Source organism: Coregonus clupeaformis, chromosome 8, assembly GCF_020615455.1.
Source record: "Coregonus clupeaformis isolate EN_2021a chromosome 8, ASM2061545v1, whole genome shotgun sequence".
NCBI classification, from domain to species: Eukaryota; Metazoa; Chordata; class Actinopteri; order Salmoniformes; family Salmonidae; genus Coregonus; species Coregonus clupeaformis.
In genome coordinates, this window is record NC_059199.1 from 31,186,312 (window position 1) to 31,204,270 (window position 17,959).

Sequence of the window (17,959 nt, forward strand, 5' to 3'; positions counted from 1 at the left end):
AGGTCCTGAGTGCTCTGGAGCAGGTTTTCATGAAGGATCTCTCTCTACTTTGCTCCGTTCATCTTTTCCTTGATCCTGACTAGTCTCCCAGTCCCTGCCGCTTAAAAACATCCCCACAGCATGATGCTGCCACCACCATGCTTCACCGTAGGGATGGTGCCAGGATTCCTCCAGACGTGACGCTTGGCATTCAGGCCAAATAGTTCAATCTTGGTTTCATCAGACCAGAGAATCTTGTTTCTCATGGTCTGAGAGTTTTTAGGTGCCTTTTGGCAAACTCCAAGTGGGCTGTCATGTGCCTTTTACTGAGGAGTGGCTTCCGTCTGGCCACTCTACCATAAAGTACTGATTGGTGACGTGCTGCAGAGATTGTTGTCCTTCTGGAAGTTACTTCCATCTCCACAGAGTAACTCTAGAGCTCTGTCAGAGTGACCATCAGGTTCTTGGTCACCTCCCTGACCAAGGCCCTTCTCTCCCGATTGCTCAGTTTGGCCAGGCGGCCAGCTCTAGGAAGATTCTTGGTGGTTCCAAACATCTTCCACTTAAGAATGATGGAGACCACTGTGTTCTTGGGGACCTTCAATGCTGCAGAATGTTTTTGGTACCCTTCCCCAGATCTGTGCCTCCACACAATCCTGTCTCGGAGCTCTACGGACAATTCCTTCGACCTCATGGCTTGGTTTTTGCTCTGACATGCACTGTCAACTGTGGGACCTTATATAGACAGGTGTGTGCCTTTCCAAAGCATGTCTAATCAATTGAATGTACCACAGGTGGACTCCAATCAAGTTGTAGAAACATCTCAAGGATGATCAATGGAAACAGGATGCACCTGAGCTCAATTTCGAGTCTCGTAGCAAAAGGGCTGAATACTTGTAAAGGTATTTCTGTTTATTTTTATTTTTAATACATTTGCAACATTTTCAAAAAACCTGTCTTCGCTTTGTCATTATTGGGTATTGTGTGTAGATTGCTGAGGATAAAAAAAATATCCATTTTAGAATAAGGTTGTAAAGTAACAAAATGTGTAAAAAGTCAAGGGATCTGAATACTTTCCGAAGGCACTGTATATTGTACAATGTCTTTTTAAGCACCAATGTGACACATTAGAGGATATGTATAGTCTTCTGGGAGGTCAAAAATATTGTCTCTTTCACCTCTGAGTTTGTGAGTTCATGATCGTGTGTCGCCACTCCTTTATCCCTCTCCCCTTCCCTCCCTCTCTTTCTCGTTCCTGATTACCTCTCGCCCTCTAATTTTCTTCCTCTCCTCCTCCAACCGTATCTTCTCCTTTTCCTGCAACCAGTCTCCTCCGAGGTAGCCCAGCACATCGTTGGGCCTACCGCGAAGCCCAGGCTGCGGGTGGAGTAGTGCCTGGAAAAGGGAGCAGGCTAGTGGGGTGAAACAGGTAAACTGGGGGGCGACCGGATGGGATTTTCTCTCGTTCAGATTCCGCTTGTCTTCATCCAAACTCATCATGATGTCCTCGTCTTTTCCTTCCCCCCATATGTCTCGTTCATCGTCCTGACCATCTTGATCTTTCTGCTGGTCAAACCACTCTTTGTACTTGATGTAGGAGCGGTCGTTGGATGCGGTCTGCATCCAGGGTAGACTGCCAGTCAGCATGGCGTAGATGAGGATCCCCAAGGCCCAGCAGTCTGTACTGGCCTCCACCGACACCCACACCCTCTTGATCTTGTTGTCCAACCCATTTCCTCCATCAGGTTTTGAAGCAGTATTATGGCTACTATCCTCCAACTCCTTCGCTATCTCTGCCTCGGGCGTACAGTAAGCAGAGCTGTACCACACACCAGGTATCTTGGTTCCTGTGGCCTTGGCCATGCCAAAGTCGCCCAGTTTGACCCAGCGGCAGGCAGCGTCGACCAGGAAGATGTTCTCGGGCTTGACGTCACGGTGGACGAAGCCCAGGGAGTGGAGGTGCGTTAGGGCACCACACAGCTGGGAAACCACCCTCTGGACACAGTCCTCCTCCATACCCACCTGAGACATAGAGAGGCACAGTTGAACTACATTTCCCATTCTGTTAGTTACCAAAAATTCATAAGAGAATACTGACAAATGTCTCATGGGAGTGGACGTTTTTCACACATACTGTATATTATACCTCAGGGACAATGACGTCATATAGATCACCGAAGAGGCTGGCTTGCTGGGCGAAAACGTAATGTGAGGGGGTGGAGAAGGCAATGCCCAGGGACTTGGTCAGGGACGGGTGGGTGCAGAAGGAGAGGGAGAGGTTATACTCTCGCAAAAAGGAAAAGAGATTTGTGGAATCACGAGGAAAGAACTTCAGGGCCATTGGAGTTCCTTGAGGGAAGGAAGAGAGAGAAAAGTGATCAGAACAAAATAAATAAAGAAATTCTGGAGATATGAGGCCAGGCAAACTGGGTTTAAGATTAAAACAGACCCATAGTTTACCTCTTTTTCTATGTACAGCCAACATGACCTTCCCGTACGACCCCTCCCCTAACATCTTGACCACCTGGAAGTGGTCCGAGGTCTCCAGTGATGTAAGCGACTGGGCTGTGAGATGGCACATCTCGTCCAATAGTCTCGTGGCAGCCTGCGGAGATGGGAACATAACAGATATCTGTCATGATGCTTGTCGTCATGACGATTTTGGCAGCACTAAACCAGATGTAAACACATCCCTTTATAGCACAATGAACAGCTTGATGGACAGTTTTTGGACACCTCCCATTTCAACAAAGCCTTTGATTTATTCTGATTGGTTGTTGTCTTTTCCATTGATTGGCACCAGGAGGGCGATTGTGGGATTTTTCTGTATTAGCCGACCGGATTGACCCCAAGACACCCCATTAGTACATAGAGAGCCATGGATATCCAACCAAGGATATATATGTCTCTGTGGCATAGCTAGCTCCACAGGGGTAAACCCAGCACAGACCCCTGCCAGCACGGCATTACCTGAATAGCCTGTAGGGACATGGACTTAACACCTTGGTTATGTATGCACACATGACTGTAAGTCGCTTTGGATAAAAGCGTCTGCTAAATGGCTTGTTATTATTATTGTTATTGTAGCTTTGTGTTGGGTGAAAGAGAGTCGTGTGGTTTGGGATTAAACTTGTCCTGTCCTGTACCCCACTTCTGTCTACTAGTCAATATGGATTACAATAGTGGAACATTCTGTATCAACAGTGTAAGCATAAACAGTCTGGATTGATATGAATATGAATCAATATAACGGGTAAATGCTTTATAAAACCTATCATGAACAAGCATTAGTAAACTGTTAATAAATAGGTATTTCATTATTTAAAAACATTTATAAGCATTCATACGCATTACAAGGATTCCAATTCATAAGCTTTTATAGCATTTATAATCATTTAATAAAGCATTTAAAAACATGTATAAGCATTTACAATGGCTTATGCATGAAAAATATTATAAAGTGTTACCCCCCCCCCCCTTATATAACAGTGCAATAAAATAGTACTTTTTATTAATACATTTAGAAGAAATGTATGAAGTAAAACTGGATTAAATCCATTTCAGAACAAGTCAGCATCTTAGAAAACTTCTATCAATGTCTACCTAAACCTTGATGAATCTTGGCTGAAAGAAACACATTGCTCCTAATTCTTTCTTGGTTTCAGAGGAAAATGGGGTGAGAGGGTGGCTTACTTACTGTCATTTTGGCTCTGTGGTTGACTTCAGTCCCTTTCACAGTGATATTGTGATGTTCCTCACAGACAGGTTGCAGTGAATCTGTATCCCTGCCTGTTGTGGAGGCCAGTCAATATTTTCTGTCAATCAACAAATTAACGCCTGTGTTTATCCAAACACTTGTCTAGACACTCTCTCTTTTTCCACTCTCTCTCTCATAGATAGTGGACACACACATTCTCTCTCTCTCGCTTTCTCTCTCGCTTTCTCTCTCGCTTTCTCTCTCGCTCTCGCTTTCTCTCTCGCTCTCGCTCTCGCTCTCGCTCTCGCTCTCGCTCTCGCTCTCGCTCTCGCTCTCTCTCTCTCTCTCTCTCTCTCTCTCTCTCTCTCTCTCTCTCTCTCTCTCTCTCTCTCTCTCTCTCTCTATCTCTCTCCCTCCACGCTTGCAGCATTTCCCCTTTGAAGAGGAGCGAGAGAGGGCATGCCACTCTGACAAACCTGTGCTTGGATAACCATCTGTGTGTGACCTGTGCTTAACAAGCGGCACACACTCCATCACAGGCTTTCCAATTACTACCTCTTTTCCTCAACGTTTCCACTTGTTTTGTGCCTCTTTCTTTCTGTCTTTCTGTCTGTCTTTCTGTCTTTCTGTCTTTCTGTCTGTCTGTCTGTCTGTCTGTCTGTCTGTCTGTCTGTCTGTCTGTCTGTCTTTCTTTCTTTCTTTCTTTCATTCATTCTTTCTTTCTGTCTCTCTCTCCAACTCCCTCTCTCCCCTCATTTGACAAACCGAACAGCTGAAGGGGGTCACACACCAAAACAGCTTTATAGTGCGATCCTCTCGTATCTTGAGTGCCTGCCAACTCTATTTCCTCCAGCTTGCCAACTATCTAACTATCTCCCCCACCGCCACCCATCGGACCACCAGCTATCCTGCCCAACATCTTTTCTAACCCCTCCAGCCCCCCTTGGGCAGATACATTTCTCTGCGACTAGCATTGCCACGCAACTTACAACTGTACTGTCACTTTAGCTGTGTTAGCAATATGTCATCAGTGTTACATGTTCATGTGTAGCAAAGTTCTGGGTGGCACTTCATTTAAAGGGTACCTACATAAGGACTTCATAACACAATCATAACCTATACATAATGCATTCATAAGCAGTTCATAAGCACTACTGCGGGGGGAGCAGGTAGCTGGTCTGTGGGTGGGGGCAGGAGGGGGGACAGGGGGAGTAGGTAGCTGGTTAGTGGTGGCTGTTCAGCAGTCTGATGGTCTGGGTGTAGAAGCTATTGGCCAGTCTTTCAGTTTTTGCCATGATGCTCCTATACTGCCCGTGTCTGAGTGATGGAAGCGGGGAGAACAGTCCGTGGCTCAGGTGGCTGGGGTCCCTGATGATCTTCTTAGCCTTAGAACACTGTGAGGGCCATCGGGGACGGCCTGAGGTTGAAGAGTCGCTGTCGTGTCTTCTTCACCACGGTGTCCGCATGATTTGACCATTTCAGCTGCTCTGAGATGTGTACGCCAAGGAACTTGACGTTTTTGACCGTCTCCACGGCGGCCCTGTTGATGAGGATGGGGGCGTGCCCAGCCTGGTTTCTCCTGAAGTCCACAATCAGCTCCTTTGTTTTGCTGACGTTGAGTGAGAGGTGTTTACCTGGCACCACACTGTCAGAGTGCCTACCTCCTCCCTGTAGACTGTCACGTAGTTGTTGGTAATCAGGCCTACTACTGTTTTGTCGTCAACGAACTTGATGTTAGAGTTGGAACTGTGTGAGGCCACGCAGTCATGGTTATTCAGGGAATACAGGAGGGGACTGAGGACACACCCTTGTGGGGCCCCCGTGTTGAGGATCAGTGTCAAGGAGATAATGTTGCCTACCTTCACCACCTGGGGGCAGCCCGTCAGGAAGTCCAGGACCCAGTTGTTAGGCCTACTGCTGATAGGTAGCTCTCTCTGCTCTCTCCCTCCCCTCTGTCTGTCCTTGATTGCAGGAGTGAAGTCTGGTGTGCGGGAGTCAGGGTTCCAGCTGCAGCTCATTCACCATATCACCTCAGCCTTTAAGACCCGGTCAAACTTACCACTCATCGTCAGATCATAGTCAAGACGACCATGTTAGTCTCGCTGCCGACTCAACCTGGTTATTTTTGCTCTTTGTGTTTTTGGTCTGTTCTATTTACTTTTTCTCCTGTGCCACAGATATTTGGAACCTGACTCCTGCCTCCGCTTCACTCCTGCCACCACCATCCTGCTCTCCATTACCGGACCTCTCTTTTGGACTCACCACGGACACTAGGACATTACGGTACCACACCTGCCCTGATCTGGATCTGTTACCCTCCCTGTACCTGGACTTGCTCTTCCCATATATTTGGAAACCTGGACTTTGAACATTGTAAATAAACCTGTTAAAACTTCTCTGGCTTGGTGTACTTGTCTGCATTTGGGTTCTTATCCAGTTAAATCATAACAGTATGATCTGACCAACATGAACCCAGCAGACAGTAGCTCGGATACCACCCCAGAGTGCACTCAAATTTGGACTGCCATAGCCAATCAGGGCATTTTACTTGGCCAACATGATACCCTGTTTAAAACGATTGCTGAGGACAGTCAGGTGCTGCTTAATCAGGTTCAATTACTCTCCAATCAAGTATCTGCCCTTACTACCCCTTCAGCCCAGATCAGAGAGCCTTTTGTTCCTGCTCCAGAGCGCTATGACGGGAACATGGGAACCTGTGGCGATTTTTTGACTCAATGCTCGTTAGTGTTTGAACAACAGCCCCTCACCTACGCCTCAGAAAGAGCCCGTATTGCCTACCTTATCAACTCTACTAGCGGTTCCGCTCGTGCCTGGGGATCCGCGGTCTGGGAGAGTCAGTCGGACATTTGCAACGCTTACGTTGCCTTCACCACGGAGATGAGGAAGGTTTTTGACCACCCCGTACGAGGCAAGGAGGCTGCGAAACGGCTGTTTTCTCTTCGGCAGGGGGCTCGTAGTGTGGCGGAGATGGCAGTGGAGTTTCGGACTTTAGCAGCAGTGAGTGGTTGGAATGACGAGGCATTACAAGGAGTGTTCATCAATGCTTTGTCTGAGACCTTAAAAGATGAATTGGTGTCATATGATGAATCGCCTACGCTGGATAATCTTATTTCACTCACTATCAGGTTGGATAATCGGATTCGGGAGCGCCGCCGGGAGGAGTGTTAGTTCCAAGCAACCTGTCTGTCATCAACAAACTCCTCCCTGCATCGTCCCTACGGAGAGAGCCGTGTCTTCCCGAGTCGATACGAGGAGGACTGAACCCGAGCCATGGAGGTGGGTCGTGCACGGTTGTCCTCAGAGGAGCGTGCACGTCGTATTCAGGCTCGGGTCTGCCTGTATTGTGGAGAAGCTGGTCATTTCGTTCCTTCCTGCCCAGTTCGTCCGGGAAAAGGGCCGGCTCATCATTTATGGGAGAAGTTTTGGTGAGCCGAGCAGCGGATTCTTCCTCTTCTCCCCGCATTCTGCTCCAGGCATCCCTCCAGTGGCAGTCCCAGAATTTCTCTGTTAGTGCGCTGATTGACTCTGGTGCCGACGAAAGCTTTTTGGATAGAGAGTGGGCTCAACAAATGGATTTGGAGACTGTTCCTATGGACTGTCCGCTGCAGGCTAAGGGTCTAAATGGACAATTGTTGACCCGCATTACCCATCAGACTGTTCCTGTTTGTCTTAGAGTGTCGGGAAATCATCAGGAGAACATTCAATTCCATATTATCGACTGCCCACAGACTCCCCTGGTCCTTGGTATCCCCTGGCTCATAAAACACAATCCACACATTGATTGGGTGACAGGTAGCATTGTTTCATGGAGCACATTTTGTCATGTGAATTGTTTGTGTTCTGCTCAGACTCCTGCCAGTACTGTGCCTCAACCTCCACTGGAGTCCATGGATCTTTCCGCTGTTCCTGACGTGTATCATGACCTGGCATCCGTTTTCTGCAAACACAGAGCTACTTCTCTTCCTCCTCACCGGCCTTACGACTGCGCCATTGACCTCCAGCCAGGAGCCCCGCTCCCCCAGCAGTCGCCTGTACAATCTCTCCCGGCCGGAGACGAAGGCTATGGAGAACTACATTCGGGACTCCTTGGCGGCAGGTATTATGCGTCCTTCCTCGTCACCTGTAGGAGCGGGATTCTTTTTTGTTGCTAAGAAGGATAAGACCCTCAGACCCTGTATTGATTACCGTGGACTTAACAACATCACCATTAAGAACAAGTATTCTCTGCCTTTGATTAATTCTGCTTTTCCCCTCCTTCATGGTGCTACCATCTTTACGAAACTGGATCTACGAAATGCGTATCACCTGGTGCGCATTCGTAAGGGTGATGAATGGAAGACTGCCTTCAACACACCCTTGGGACATTTTGAGTATCGGGTTATGCCTTTTGGGTTGTCTAATGCCCCTGCTGTTTTTCAGGCACTAGTCAATGATGTCCTTCGGGACATGTTGAATCGGTTTGTTTTTGTCTATCTGGATGATATCTTGATTTTCTCAGAGTCCTCCCAGGAACATGAACTGCATGTGCGCCAGGTGTTGCAAAGGTTGTTGGAGAACAAACTGTTTGTGAAGATGGAGAAATGTGAATTTCATGTGTCTGAGACCTCTTTTTGGGTTACATCATAGCTCAGGGGGAGCTGCGGATGGACCCAGCTAAGATCTCTGCTGTCACGGACTGGCCAGCTCCCTCTACCCGCAAAACAACTTCAACGATTCCTGGGGTTTGCGAACTTCTATAGGAGGTTCATCAAGGACTACAGCCGCATTGCGGCGCCACTCACCGCTCTCACCTCCATCTCACGACCGTTCGCTTGGAATGAAGGGGCCGAATCAGCGTTCGAAGAACTGAAACATCGCTTCGCCTCGGCTCCCATTCTGATGCAGCCGGACCCCGACCGCCAGTTTGTCGTGGAGGTGGATGCATCCGACACTGGGGTAGGTGCAGTGTTGTCACAACGTTCTCCTGAAGATAACAAACTGCATCCCTGTGCTTTTCTCTCAAGGAAACTTTCTCAGGCAGAGAGGAATTATGATGTTGGAAATCGTGAACTGCTCGCCGTTAAGCTGGCTCTCGAGGAGTGGCGACATTGGTTGGAGGGGGCGGAACAACCCTTCATCGTTTGGACGGATCATAAGAATCTGGCTTACCTCCAGTCAGCGAAGCAGCTCAACCCCGTCAAGCCAGGTGGGCACTATTTTTTGGGAGATTCAATTTTTCTCTGTCTTACCGTCCTGGGTCACGGAACGTCAAGCCTGACGCCCTGTCTCGTGTTCATTCGGCTGTTGATACTGGTAGTAACCCTGAACCCATTTTGCCTCCTACCTGCAGTATTGCAGTCATCACATGTGACATCGAGGGATTGTTAGACAGGCTCAACATCATCAAGCTGACCCCTGGGAGGGGTCCTCTTAACCGGATGTTTGTCCCTGAGTCTGCTCGCTCCCAGGTACTTCAGTGGGCTCACTCGTCTCCCCTTACCTGTCACCCTGGAGTTTCGCGGACCCTTGACTTTGTGCGACGGAAGTTCTGGTGGGCCACGATGGAGGCGGACACTCGAGCCTTCATTGCTGCTTGTACGGTATGTGCACGAAGTAAAAACTCCACCCAGGCCAGCGCTGGTCATCTACGACCTCTACCTATACCCAGCCGGCCCTGGTCGCATATCGCTATGGATTTTGTCACTGGACTTCCCCCTCATCTGGTAAGACTGTCATTCTTACGGTGATTGATCGTTTTTTCTAAGTTCGCTCATTTTTGGCCCTACCTAAACTGCCCACTGCCAGAGAGACGGCTGATATTTTGGTTGAACATGTGTTCCGCTCTCATGGTCTACCCACGGATATTGTCTCTGACAGGGGTCCCCAGTTTGTCTCCCAGGTGTGGAAAGCTTTCTGTAAAGCTTTGGGCATTACATCCAGCCTGTCCTCTGGATATCACCCCCAGACCAACGGGCAAGCCGAGAGAGCGAACCAGGAGATGGAGACCGCTCTTCGCTGTGTCACTGGGTCTAACCCTGGGTCATGGAGCTCCATGCTCCCCTGGGTGGAATATGCTCATAACACCTTGACTAACGCTTCCTCTGGTTTGTCTCCTTTTCTGTGTGCTCTGGGTTATCAACCTCCCCTGTTCCCTTCCCAAGAGAGGGAACTTGCGGTACCCTCGGTGCATTCCCACATGCGCCGCTGCTTCAAGGTCTGGAGGAAGGCCAGGGTAGCTCTGTCCCGAGCTTCGGCGTACATGCAGAGGCAAGCCAACCGTCACCGGTCCCAGGCTCCCGGTTACTCTCCTGGTCAAGAGGTATGGCTGAAGTCACGGGACCTTCCATTGAAGGTGGAGTCTAAGAAGATGGCGCCTCGTTTTATAGGACCGTTCAAGATACTGTCTATTGTTAACCCCTGCGCGGTTAAGCTACAGCTTCCTGCCTCCCTACGGGTTCATTCCACCTTTCATGTTTCCCAGATTAAGCCTGTGTCGGTTAGCCCTTTGTGCCCGCCCTCTCGTCCCCCCTCCTCCGCCCAAGATCGTGGGTGGGGGTCCGGTCTACACTGTCCGGCGACTTCTGGATGTTCGCCGCCGAGGTCGTGGTTTCCAGTACCTGGTGGATTGGGAGGGTTATGGTCCCGAGGAACGTTCCTGGGTGCCCAGGAGCTTCATTGTGGATCCTGATCTGGTCCGAGAGTTTCATAGGTTACATCCCGAGAAACCCCGTCGGCCGCCAGGTGGCGTCCGTAGAGGGGGGGTACTGTTAGGCCTACTGCTGATAGGTAGCTCTCTCTGCTCTCTCCCTCCCCTCTGTCTGTCCTTGATTGCAGGAGTGAAGTCTGGTGTGCGGGAGTCAGGGTTCCAGCTGCAGCTCATTCACCATATCACCTCAGCCTTTAAGACCCGGTCAAACTTACCACTCATCGTCAGATCATAGTCAAGACGACCATGTTAGTCTCGCTGCCGACTCAACCTGGTTATTTTTGCTCTTTGTGTTTTTGGTCTGTTCTATTTACTTTTTCTCCTGTGCCACAGATATTTGGAACCTGACTCCTGCCTCCGCTTCACTCCTGCCACCACCATCCTGCTCTCCATTACCGGACCTGTCTTTTGGACTCACCACGGACACTAGGACATTACGGTACCACACCTGCCCTGATCTGGATCTGTTACCCTCCCTGTACCTGGACTTGCTCTTCCCATATATTTGGAAACCTGGACTTTGAACATTGTAAATAAACCTGTTAAAACTTCTCTGGCTTGGTGTACTTGTCTGCATTTGGGTTCTTATCCAGTTAAATCATAACACCAGTTGCATAGGGAGGAGTTCAGTCCCAGGGCCGTGAGTTTTGCAGTGAGCTTAGAGGGCACTATGGTATTGAAGGCCGAGCTGTAGTCGATGAACAGCATCCTCACATATACATTCCTTTTGTCCAGGTGGGTAAGGGCAGTGTGCAGTGCAAGGGCGATTGCGTCGTCCGTGGATCTGTTGGGGTGGTAGACGAATTGGAGTGGGTTGAGTGTGTCGAGGAGGGAGGAGGTGATATGGTCTTTGACCAGCCTCTCGAAGCACTTCATGATGACGAAAGTGAGTTCTACGGGTCGGTAGTACTGCTATGAAAGCATTATAAATGTGTTGTGAAGTCATTATGTAGATACCATTCAATTAAGTTACGCAAATAGTATGTCAGTTTGTGTATAGAAATGCAGGACAACATGGTCATATATCACTGTCTTTTATTTTAAATGGGTAAATCCCATGGATATTATCATGTATTTTTATAAAAATATGTGATGCCAGCATCACAAATATAATAGGCTCAGATATGAGACACTTGGTTAATAAATAACTGTACATTCAGTAAACACAATACAAAACAGGGTCATAGGCTCGTTCAGATTTAGGGTTAGGGTTAACCCTAACTCAATCACATTATTCAGTAACAGCACTGTAATAAGGATATTATAAATGACTGTATATTAAAGAAATAGAATTTGCATTTCAACATTTAAATGAGCTAAGACTAAAGGGTGAGGTAAAAAGCAATTGACCTTATAGAGTGCATTATGTTTGAAAGAATGACATGTTACAGTAAGCTGAATCTTAGATACTCAAGTTGAACACAATTCGCATTCACAGTAAGTAAGCGTACTTAGAAAAGTAAAACCTCTAGTTAAATTGAATAAGTTAACAGTGCTTTGGAGAAAGGCATTTGTTGTTGCACAGAGTAGGAACCTAGATGACGGGAAACTTTATGTCAAAGGCCCTGAACCTGTGACCTAAGGAAGAGCAGCACTCTGGTAGACCATTGACAGTAGAATCTTAACTGTTCAGGAATCTTGTAGGAGAGGAGAGCCACATCCCAGGTTGTGAGTTGTGTTGGGAAGGAGGGAATGGAAATCTGGGGTAGTGTGCATGCAATCTATAATGGGGGAAGAAAGGGTGTGGGAAAAGTTAGAATGTTGCGAACTAAGAATCTTATGTTACTGTCAAATATAACATCTGAACATACCACAGTGAATTATCAAAATCCAAACAGCTTTTCCATATTTGTTATATTATATAGATGTTCTTTCCACACAGTGACTAAGCTAAGATGCTTGAGTACATTAAGCTTTCTACCATTGACATTAGTCAGCTCTTTTTGTACCACTTCAGCTTTGTATCACATTGATCTGAGTGGAGTACAATGACATTGCCCATATACTCTGACCTAAGGTTGGTTACATTTTCCCTCACTTATGGATAAGGTTAGGAATTTGAGCGCGTAAGTGGATCCTAGAACTGTACCCAGAGTATATTGCGCTACCTACCTGCTTTAGTGCAGTCGAACAGAGGCTTGAGAGATTATGCAGGCCTTTAGTGACCTCTACTGTCTTGGGAGAGACTGGCAGGCTCATATTGACTCGGACATCAATCAGCCAGTCAACGTGCAGTTTAAAGGAGCAGAGATCGGTGTAAAGTTGTGAGAGGGAGTTGTTTAGCTGGAAAAGGGAAGAGAGGGCGACAAGTTGTGAATTCCAAAGACTGGGGACAAAGACTTGGTACAACGTCAAAAAATCTTCTGAAAAGTGTTCCTGGTGAATTTATAAAGCACCCCTGAAGCATTCCTCACAATAGATTAAATAAACTGAGCAGTGATGAATTATGGAATACATTTATGTTGCTTTAAGTCACTACATTTATAGAACTTTATGTCACTTTCAGATAACTGGTACTGTATACTGCTCCTTGCAAAAGTATTCAGACACCTTGGATTTCTTCACTTTTTGTTGTCTTACAAAGTGGGATTAAAAAGTATTTAATTGTCATTTGTTGTCAACAACCTACACTAAATACTATATAATGTCAAAATGGAAGAAAAATTATAACTAAAAAACAAAGATGAATACAAATTAAATAACTAGAATATAGTTGTTGCACAAGTATTCAACATGTTAGAAACACCTTTGACATAGATTACAGCTGTGATTCTTCTTGGGTAAGTCTCATAAGAGCTTTGCACACCTGTATTGTGCAATATTTGCCCATTATTCTTTTCAAATTCCCGTTTATTTTCATCCTGAAAAACTCCCCAGTCTTTGTCGATGTCAAGCATACCCATACCATGATGCAGCCACCACCATGCTTGAAAATAAGGAGGCAGTTACTCAGTGATTTGTGTTGGATTTGCCCCAAACATAATGCTTTTAATTTAGGCCAAAAAGTTTACTCTTTTACCGTGTTTTTTTGCAGTAATAATTTAGTGCCTTGTTGCATACAAGATGCATGTTCTTTTCTATGATCTTTTCACTATGTCATTTACGTCATTATTGTGGAGTCACTAAAATGTTGTTGATCAATGGAATCATGGTGACATCCCTAAGCAGTTTCCTTCCTGTCCTGCAGCTCAGTTCAGAAGGAAAACTGCATATTTGATGTGTCTAGGTGGTTTAATACATCAACCACAGCATAATTATTAACTTGACCATGCTTAAAGATATATTCAATGTCTGATTTGTTATTGTTACCCATCTACCAATCACTGCCCTTCTTTATGAGGCTTTCGAAAAGCTCCCTGGTCTGTGCTTGAAATTCAATACTTGACTGAGGGACATTTACAATTGCGGTAAAGGAAATGTTTTGAAATTAATTCAAAATTAAAAGCTGAAATGTCTTGAGACATTGGTATTAAACCCCTATGTTATGGCTAGTCTAAATAACTTCAGCAGTAAAAATGTGCTTAGCAAGTCAGATAATAAGTTGTATGGGCTAACTCTATGTGCAATAATGGTGTTTAACATGATTTGTTAATGACTACCCCATCTCTGTACCCCACACATACAATTATCTGTAAGGTCTCTCAGTCGAGCAGTGAATCTCAAGCACAGATTCAATGACAAAGACCAGGGAGGTTTTACAATGCCTCGCAAATAAGGACACCTATTGGCAAAAAAAAAGCATACATTGAATATCCCTTTGAGCATGGTGAAGTTATTAATTACACTTTGGATGGTGTATCAATACACCCAGTCTCTACAAAGATACAGCCGTCTTTCCTAACTCAGTTAACGTAGAGGAAGGAAACCGCTCAGGGATTTCACCATGAGTCCAATAATGATTTTAAACATTTTACATTTACATTTTAGTCATATAGCAGACGCTCTTATGCAGAGCGATTTACAGTAGTGAGTGCATACATTTTCTTAATTTCTTCCCATTCTAAACCAGTTCCAGAGTTAAATGGCTGTCATAGCAGAAAACTGAGGATGGATCAACAACATTGTAGTTACTCCACAATACTAACCTAAATGACTGAGTGAAAAGAAGGAAGTCTGTAAGGAATACAAATATTCCAGAACATGCATCCTGTTTGCAACAAGGCACTAAAGTAATACTGCAAAAAATGTGGAAAAGAAATTAACTTTTTTGTCCTGAATACAAAGCATTATGTTTGGAGCAAATCCAACACAACACATTACTGAGTACCACTCTTCATATTTTCAATCATGGTGGAGGCTGCATCGTGTTATGGGTATGCTTGTCATCAGCAAGGACTAGGGAGTTTTTTAGGATAAAAAGAAAAGGAATAGAGCTAAGCCCAGGCAAAGTCCTAGAGGAAAACCTGGTTCAGTCTGCTTTCCAACAGACACTGGGAGACAAATCCACCTTTCAGCAGTCCAACAACTTGAACGGCAAGGCCAAATATATACTGGAGTTGCTTACCAAGACAACATTGAATGTTCCTGAGTGGCCTAGTTACCGTTTTGACTTAAATTGGCTTGAAAATCTATGGCAAGACTTGAAAATGGCTGTCTAGCAATGATCATTAACCAACTTGACAGAGCTTGAATAATTTTTTTAAGAATAATGGGCAAATATGGTACAATCCAGGTTTGCATAGCTCTTAGAGACTTAACCAGAAAGACTCACAGCTGTAATCGCTGCCAAAGGTGATTCTAACAGGGGGACTCAGGGGGTTGAATACTTATCTAATCAAAATATATTAGTTTTATTTTCCATAAAAAATAAAAAATAAAAATCTTCCACTTAGACATTGCAGAGTATTTTGTCGATCATTGACAAAAAAATGACAATTAAATCCATTTTAATCCCACTTAGTAACACAACAAAATGTGGAAAAAGTCAAGGGATGTGAATACTTTCTGAAGGCACTGTAGTTATTTAGAGAGAGACAGATAAAAGCATGCAATAAGGACTGGACTTGAGAAGACTGATACATACCTTTAGTGAACTGAGGTGATTTGCCGTGTGCTCCATCTCTGGAAGAGAGTCTAGGTTGTACTCCATAAGCTCTATACCGCTGAAATCCCTTTCACTCTAAATTAAGAGGACATAGATAAGAGTTATATTGGATGGTCACAGATTGAGAGTATGTTGACTAGCAATAACTGTGCTGTGCCTACTAAACTATGGTCAACTCACTCACCTGTAGATTACTTGTCAGCATCTGCAGGCTTCTCATTTGCTGGACCATCATTGTCAGATGGGCACAGAGGGGGCACTTGATGGTGGGGCGTGACCATGAAAGGACAAGCAGCTGGGCCAATAGCAGCAACAGGAGGATAGACTGTGTGGAGTCCAGGCACACTGCAGAGATAAGAAATCAATAATAATTTTAGAGAGGTACATTACATGAAGCATTGGATCAGGGTTACATTCAAGATCACAGCATTCATCAACGTTTCAATATAGGTTTGTTTTGAACAATAGGTTAAATTGTCACCGTTTACAATGCCATGCAACATTATTAAACAATTGCTAAGTGGTGATTCAATAGCCTGGTACCAGACCACATGGTAGGCCTACATTAGAGTGAGTGGACACGCTGATCGTTTACCACCTTACAGGTTTTTGTCTTCCCAGAGAGCAAGAAGCCATTATGGAAACAGATATTTATTTTAACTTGGCCACTCCCCCCTTCACTTTGGTGCAACATGCCTTTATCATGAGATGCCATATGCTACCATGAGCGGGAAATACATACACATGATAGCTTCCATTTGAAAAAGAGGTTGCGTTTGAAAAAGGGGTCCTCCAATCAGCATGGAGTCCCACTGTTTCATCATTGACTCATCAAGCCGACAACTTCAAATAACCTTTTCTAGACTATGTGGTTATTCCTAGCAAGCATTATGGCTCTGAGTCTGTACAGTAGCCTAGTGATTCATTTGATGCTATCAAATCATGAAATTACAAGCATTGATGTCAACTGTTTTCCTAGCCCGCAGACTGTAACCAACCCTTCATATAAATCACCAACCAGAACTAAACAAGGTATTGCAGTTCAAGCCAAGTCATTGATGAAGAATGCTGAATATGTTGTGGTAGACATTTTACAAGGAGTGAGATGGAATCTGTCTGAACTACATGTTGATGACCAGTACATTGCCAGTAGAATAATACAGTAGCATATAGATCCCCTATACAATTCTTATAAGCCATTATCAAAGGGCTTCTTTAACCATTAGTAAATTTACCCCTATACCACACAGGCAATGTTATTCAAAGCATACCTGGGGGGGGGGCATTACTAACAAATCTGATTCAACTAATCAATGCTTGAGAAACAGGGAAACAGGACAACTTACTAATGTCAACTTAGCCAATTTATAAGGAGGTCACCATTTCCTGTGCAGTCATTTCATTTAATAGAAAAATGTATTTGTTATTTCATTACCTGATTCATCTTTAAGAGTCTATTGACGCACATGTGAGTCAATCTAATTGGCATAATAAAAGAAAGTAAATTTTTTCCCCTCAGCTTTCTTATATCAGGACAGACACTTCAAAACCTTATTCCTTATGATTATTTTGTAGTCTATTTTTGCCATTTATAAATGTGTTATTCAATGCGTTTCTATGGGCTATAGTAGTAAAGGCCAATTCAATATTTTATCAAATAATTGTAAAAAACTTAAAAACTAAAGGGGTCCTAAGAATTTTTATGAAATTGCTAAATTATCCATATGTTAGATTAGAACCCCCCCCAACCTCCACAGTCTGAAGCAGACAAAAATCAATTATACTTTGAACACTAGAAACAACATACTCTACTTATATTCATATGTTACATTTATTGAATTTAGCCATAGCGTTAAAGAGAGTTACCTTAGAGGTAACCATTTCCTGTGCAGTCATTTCTTTGAAAAATGTATGTCACTTTTGCACTGTCAAAAAGCTATTCCTGACCCAGTTTTTATACTGTACAGCTGATTCATATTTTATTTGTCACATGCACCGAATACAACTGGTAGACTTTACCATGAAACGCTTGCTTATGAGCCAACGATGCAGCGTGACTAGTTGACTAGTCGGTGGTTTTATATATTTAGTTATTTGTTTATTTGTTTCCACTTTGTTTGCCCAAATCATCTCTTAAATTGATTGTGTTGGTTTCAAACTATTTTGACTATTTTTGTTTCAAACATTTTGGTGCTAAACGGTGGAGATTGATTTACATGAGGAATTGGTCCAAAAGTGCTAGTGTGGATTGAAGTCACTCCTTGTCCATAGACTGCTTTCAAGGTAAGGAAACAAATATCTAAATATGCAAAATACCAGAATTATACCTTTAATTTGTCATTTGCACCATTGTTGGCAGGTTGCAAAATGTATACACCACACCCCCCCCACACACACACACACACCCACACACATACACATAGACACATTACATCCCCAGTCAATAGTGTAGTATCAGAAATACTTACATTTCATTGTCACCCCAAAATCCAAAAGTTGTAAATAAACTGTCAGCAGCCCCAATCTTTCATCC

General features: G+C 44.7%; 2 protein-coding genes across 2 annotated transcripts; both read right to left on the bottom strand.

Moving 5' to 3' along the window:
- Positions 1-1,008: 1,008 nt before the first annotated feature.
- LOC121572791 (serine/threonine-protein kinase SBK1) lies at positions 1,009-3,891 on the bottom strand. Its single transcript, XM_041884821.1, has 4 exons — positions 3,677-3,891; positions 2,440-2,584; positions 2,126-2,328; positions 1,009-2,001 (listed from the first exon to the last, which is right to left on the bottom strand). Exons 1-4 carry the CDS (start codon positions 3,680-3,682, stop codon positions 1,198-1,200), a joined length of 1,158 nt encoding a protein of 385 aa, XP_041740755.1. The 5' UTR covers positions 3,683-3,891; the 3' UTR covers positions 1,009-1,197.
- Positions 3,892-11,416: 7,525 nt separating this feature from the next.
- Positions 11,417-17,959, bottom strand: LOC121572790 (interleukin-11-like). Its single transcript, XM_041884820.1, has 5 exons — positions 17,895-17,959; positions 15,611-15,771; positions 15,406-15,501; positions 12,495-12,665; positions 11,417-12,103 (listed from the first exon to the last, which is right to left on the bottom strand). Exons 1-5 carry the CDS (start codon positions 17,899-17,901, stop codon positions 11,939-11,941), a joined length of 600 nt encoding a protein of 199 aa, XP_041740754.1. The 5' UTR covers positions 17,902-17,959; the 3' UTR covers positions 11,417-11,938.

Bases quoted from the DNA above. Each gene is read 5' to 3' on its own strand.
- LOC121572791 (XM_041884821.1), bottom strand. The intron at 2,329-2,439 runs GTAAACTATGGG...CCTTCCCTCAAG, and splicing joins GGCTGTACATAGAAAAAGAG to GAACTCCAATGGCCCTGAAG. The intron at 2,002-2,125 runs GTATAATATACA...TCTATGTCTCAG, and splicing joins ATGACGTCATTGTCCCTGAG to GTGGGTATGGAGGAGGACTG.
- LOC121572790 (XM_041884820.1), bottom strand. The intron at 15,502-15,610 runs GTGAGTGAGTTG...CTCTTAATTTAG, and splicing joins TGCTGACAAGTAATCTACAG to AGTGAAAGGGATTTCAGCGG. The intron at 12,666-15,405 runs GTATGTATCAGT...TCCCTTTTCCAG, and splicing joins ATCACCTCAGTTCACTAAAG to CTAAACAACTCCCTCTCACA.